This window comes from Phaseolus vulgaris, chromosome 6 (genome assembly GCF_000499845.2).
Source record: "Phaseolus vulgaris cultivar G19833 chromosome 6, P. vulgaris v2.0, whole genome shotgun sequence".
NCBI lineage: Eukaryota > Viridiplantae > Streptophyta > Magnoliopsida > Fabales > Fabaceae > Phaseolus > Phaseolus vulgaris.
In genome coordinates, this window is record NC_023754.2 from 17,143,349 (window position 1) to 17,149,386 (window position 6,038).

General features: G+C 34.5%; 1 protein-coding gene across 1 annotated transcript; it reads right to left on the minus strand.

The window, feature by feature from the left end:
* Positions 1-5,583, minus strand: LOC137831415 (uncharacterized). Its single transcript, XM_068639085.1, has 2 exons — positions 5,414-5,583; positions 1-959 (listed from the first exon to the last, which is right to left on the minus strand). The coding sequence occupies exons 1-2, from the start codon at positions 5,425-5,427 to the stop codon at positions 188-190; spliced, it is 786 nt and encodes a 261-aa protein (XP_068495186.1). The 5' UTR covers positions 5,428-5,583; the 3' UTR covers positions 1-187.
* Between the last annotated feature and the right edge of the window lie 455 nt (positions 5,584-6,038).

The window sequence follows — 6,038 nt, forward strand, 5'->3', positions numbered from 1 at the left end:
TGACCAAGAATAAATAAATCCACAAATTTCAATTTTAGCTGTCATATTTTCTCATCTGGGTATTGGGAAAAAAGTATATGGATCCTAAAACAAATACAGCAATAAAGTATATCCTTGACCAAAAACTTAATTATAAGATCAAGCTAACAAGTATAACTACAAAGAGCAACAAGCAAATGAGAAGGAATCACCGTCCTCTTGAAATCGCTTCTTCCATCTCACTGTGTGATGAAGGAAATAACTCAATGTAACGACTCCCAAGTGTCATCCTATCCTTTACCATTGCTGCTTTTGAATCTTCAGCGCTTGCAAATTCCACATAAGCCTCCCCAGAAGGTCTTCCCTCTGAATTCATTACAATGTGAATAGAATCCTCTGACAGCCCAAAATCCTTGAAGAATTCCATAATGTCATCCTTACTTGCAGAAAATGGCAATCCCCTTAGTCGCAACACCCCGGTGTGCTCAGCCGATTCTTTTCCTTCATCATATGATTTAGCCCGGGGAGCACTTCGACGAGGTGAACCACCTCGGGCATCAGAAACCTCATTTGCGATTGCCTTGTAGTATTCCTGCCTCTTACTTCTAAAAACTTCAACATATCTTCTACCCATATTCTGCCTGTTTCTTTGAAGAGCAAAGTCAACTTGAAGAGGATACCCCAGAACACAGAAACCTTCACCAGTGAACTTGCCACCTTTGTGAACAAAAAGAACATCAACTATGTCAAGTCCATGGAAGAACTCGGCCACATCGGTTTCAGTACAATCGAAAGGAAGGCCTCGCAATCGAACAACAGGAAAAGGCGGAGGAGGAGGAGGTTGGCTGACATATCCATAAGGAGAAGGATTGTACATAAAATTGGAACCGGTGGAAGTACCATAGAATGAGGATCCTGGATCAACAGTGCGCTGGCGTTTCGCAGCCATTTCACGCCCATCACCACCATCAGCAAATTTACTGCAATTTTCACCCATAAACATAACAAAAATCAAAAACCCTGTTTTTCAGTCAACAAATGTTAAAAAGTTTCACCTTTCTTAGTAAACTGCAAATTTCAGTTACATCATTACGTTTACAGTCTAGACATTTTATATGACATTAAACTCAATTCATATTATGCTCACAACTGAAAACAAATAGTATTTTGATCTTCTGGTTGTGTAACTGTAAAGATAGATCTAATAGCAAAACAAAATTGAAGGTAGACATTCATCGCATCAGTAACAATGTAAAAATATTCTGATACGGTTGAGAAAAAATAAATACACATTCAGACTTATCATTTCATCTACCATCCACATATTTCAATAGTATGAAAGCTCAAGTCATGAGACAAGCAATTAAACACCTCCAAAACAGTAACGGGGGTGACATAAAAATTAATTACATTATCCTTCATTCTGCTATTTTCTCTAACTATATATAGAGAGACAAGATCCAATTAAACTTAACGCAGAAAGGGTAAATATTAATAAAGAAGCCCAACAAAAATTGTGATTACAAAGGGTCAATGAAATCCCATTTTCTTTAAATAGAATTGTGGAGCCAACAAAACATGTGATACCATCACATTGAAACTAACCCTTGGAATCTATAAAAGTTCAAGAAGGATTTGGCAATAAAATAAGTTACCACATCTACTAAAAAGATGATACTTAAAGAAGTATCACAATAAATCCACAGGAATAAGCATTTGTTACAATAGCATACTGTTTTTTTTCAGGAAAAGAAAGAGTACAATGAAGATTTCAAAAGCATCGTTCTAAAGACGAAAACAAAAACAAAGATACAGCATTTAAAAAGTGAAAAAGAAAAAGGAAATATAAAGATTACTTAAGTCATTACTCTCAAAAACAAAATAAATAGCACATGACAGAGCAGAAGGCACAAATAAACTCTATTGAGTCAACTATAACCTTAACAGTAGTTATCCACTCAAATGTTGACCTAGTTTTATTCTAATTTATCAATTTTGGATAAATGCACAGAGAGACCATTCCACAGTGCTAAAGCAAGATAGTAAATAGTAGGATGACTAGTTGACTACTATACCAAAGATTATGGACACAATAAATAATTTATACCACACAAAACACAAATGCTCGAAAAAACTAAAAATAATACCCAAAAATTAGAGGGACTTTCGTCACTAACAAGCAATCAAACAGAGGAAAATAAATCCAGGGAAGGCATTGCAGGAAATAGAACAGTGGTGGGAGCTTGCCAGAACTAAGCAGGGGAGATTATGGAATTCACCAGAATGTCCTAAAACACTAGATGGGCATGAAAAAAAAGAGAAGTCGATGTTTTCCTCCCAGACTAAAGAAATGGTTGAGATGCTACAATAGGACAGTAATTTGACACCATTTCAAGTTGCAATGACCACTTGTTAAAATGCAGCACAATGTTTGCAGGGGCACGATAGCACCACAAAACAAAGCAATGATTACTATTATGCTACCTATTAATTAACCTTTTGGGACTGAAAAGATGGGGCAACTAACTAGGGACAATTAGTGCAGAAAGTCAGTTAGCTAGAAAGGTAGTTAAATAAATAAGGGGGAATATAAACAGAAAAGGCATTCAAAGAAATAGAAAAATTGTAAGAAGCAGGAAATGCTTGAAGGTGAATTTTGCTCCTTGTTCTGTTCAATTTCATTAAATAAATAAGAATAAATTTGTCTTTCACCCAATTCAAGAGGTTCCTGTAATTGGCCAAACCTGGGGATCCACAAGTCACCATAACGGGGTCCCAAAAGAAAGTCTTGGACAATTCAAAACAGATTTTTAAGTGGGTGCCATGCAAATACAATTCCTAGCTTTTGGAGATCAAAAAGAGTTTGGGACAAATCAAGAGCATCAAACAGATGCTAGAAAGTGGATGTAGAAGCAACTGATTGGGAGGATCACGACCACAAACAACCCACTCGAGAGGAGGTACATCCTGTTGCAGACAAGAAGTGGGCAAGTAGAAATCCAGAGAGCCATTCTTCGACTAAAAGGAAGAATCAACCCACCTTTGTCAGTGAAGATCCTTCAGGGTGATTAATCCAACCCAATTTTTTTTAAGTGCAACAGGTCTGTTAGGTTAAGCCATAAAAAAGGTTCAGATGGATTTCATCACTGAGACTAGCACTCTCTGCACTGTTTACCATTCTTCAGGAAGAAAACACCAGAACTGACATTGGAAGGGCTTATTCTGAGCTCATCCAGTGTTTATGATGGGATTGAGTGTATTAGAAATCTATATGGAACACAAACGACTCTAAGGTAAGTAGGTTCTGTAGAGGAGTACATCAAAGAATTTGATGCATTGGTTATGCACATTTTGCCCTCATTGAGGAAAATTTATGAGTGTATTTCTTGGGTGGCTGGAGGCTAAGAGGTGAAGTGCAGAATCAGACCCCATGCCCCCACAGATGTATTTATGGTCATGGATGTGATTCTATAGATGCTGTTGAGGAGCTGTGTACTACACAAGGGATGGGGGTTTACAATTCCACCCACAGAAGCCAATATTCACTATAATGGTCGATGGAGCATTTGTTTCACATGGAGGAACCTCCAGTGAGCTTAAATAACTCAATTTATTCTCCTGACCAATCAGGAGCACCCTTGGTCCAACCCATTTCTTAGCTGGGTTTGCAATTTGAAAATATAGCTTTGATTTAGCAGCAGCAAATCCCAGCACAGATAACATTTCCACCAAGAAAGCGTGTCGGCTTCCTAAGGACAAGTATATCAAACGACAGAGAAAATGTTTTTCATTGTGGCCAGCCATTTGGGTGACCAGCAGAAATTCTCCTGCAAGGGAAGTCCCCAATTTCCACCTAGGTGATAGGATTGAATTTAAGAGATGCATGTTAATGCTAAGACTTAAGGGGGGAAAATTAGTTAGGGACAGTTATTTCATTAGACAGAATTAGTTAGCCAAATAAGGAAAAGAAAAGATGAAAGGGATATTAAAAGCATAAGATTTGTAAGAAAGGGGATCTTATTGGACAAGAATCATTTCTCCTTGTTCTGTTCAGTTTCCTTCAATCAATACAAATTTTGTTTTCTCTAACCCAACTCCTGCAGGTGTTCCTATGATGACCATTCTAAATTTGAGGATCAACTATGTAAAGTTGCAAAGGACATATTTGGTTTAAGGGTTTTCTATCACCAATAATTACAAAAAAAAAATTGTTTTCGCTTATTTCCTGTTTCAAAAGATTTTCTGATAAAAACATGAATGAAAACAAGGTGGAAGATTGTAATTATTAGTGAAAATAAAAAACGAAAACAGAACATTTCCTTAGACAAAACAGGGACTAAACATCACAGACACATACACTAATAATAAAGCTACACAAGTCCTTTAGCAAAAATAGTTATTCTCATTGAATTTAAAGCATAGACAAATTATCATCTTTCCATGCCTTTACGTTAGTTTATCTAGAAAACATAATCATCTACATGAGTAAGTAAAGATTAGGCAGGAGGTTCCCGTGCATGAATACCTCTTTACAAGAGGGCTAAAATGTCCATTTCCGCATTAATAGAATCAGTGTAATACCAGTGGTTCTATCCAGCAACAACAAGAAGTACAATAGACTCTAAGCAATGGTCATGACAAAAAGGGAAGAATTATATATTATAAGATAAACAATACAGTATTACAACAACAACAAAAGTCTTATCCCACACAGCTAAGTTGGCTAAATGATTACACACGCCACTGAGTTTGGTTAAAGATAAAATTCTCAAGGATATTATTCACCATAAGATCCCTCTTGACAATTTGATTAAATAAGTGATAACTATAAAAGAAAAACAAATGGGATAATAGAAAAATACAAGGCTGCAAAAAACTCCAAAAACTGTATTCTTATAAAGTGTTCATCCCTTCCATGCTTTATCAGTTTTATACAGCAACTGCTTTATCAAGAATTCAATATGCATGCAATACATTGCAGTTATAACTGCAAAAACACCATTTGTCTAAAACGCTACAACATCAAAACTCCCTTCCATGCTTGTTTGTTTGCATCAGTTTTAAAACGGTACTTCTCACTAAATCACCACACATCATTGGTCACTCCAATTCACAAATGAACATAGCATCCTATTTTCTATTTAATTATCATCTATTAGGGTTTTATTTCAAATAATTCGAATACAGTTCAGATTTCGTCGTCGTCGCCCAGTTTGGAGGATGGAGATAGTTCAGATTTCGTAAAACACAAAATGTTAGGGTCACAACAAATTGAGAAATTAAAAATGAATTGCATAGCTCACAGAGACAGAAGGGAAGGAAAGAAACGAATAAACTGAATAGATGAAATTATGAATTAAACCTAAAATTGAAAGAAAAAAAAAGGCAGAAAGTTGATAAGGGGAAAAGAAGAAGGAAAAGAAAAAGGAGTTACCCTCTGTAGAACATTGTAGAAGGTTGAGAAAATGATACTGAATTGAACAAGCCAAGAACAGGGACGCCACTCTTATTGTCTTCCCCCTCTTTCCCCTCTTTGTGCCTGTTGTTGTGTTGTGTTGTGTTACATATGAATGAAAAGTATTGGAATTGGTACTATCTTACCTACTCTCTTTACCATCATTTAAATATATACCAATACATATGATTGATATATTTTTAGTGTCATAGGTAATTTTATTCTTTAATAAATTAAAATTATTTATTTTATTTATTTATTTATTTATTTAAGAAAAGAAAAGAAAAGAAAAATAAATAAAAAATTCTATTATTTTAAAATAATTAAATAATTTATTTTTTCTAAGAATAAAAATTATATAATTTTTTTAATATAATAAAGTTATATGTATATATATTTTTTATTGTATTATTTTTTATTTTTAATTAATTATGTATGAATAAAATAAATAATACATTTTTAATAAAATAAAAGTGTGAATGCACGTATTGGAAATGTACGTGTTTTTTCTGGTAAAAAATATATTAATAAAGATGAAACTGATAATAAATAATATATACGGTCACAATTAATTCAATAGTTTTAGAATAACATTGGTTATAGA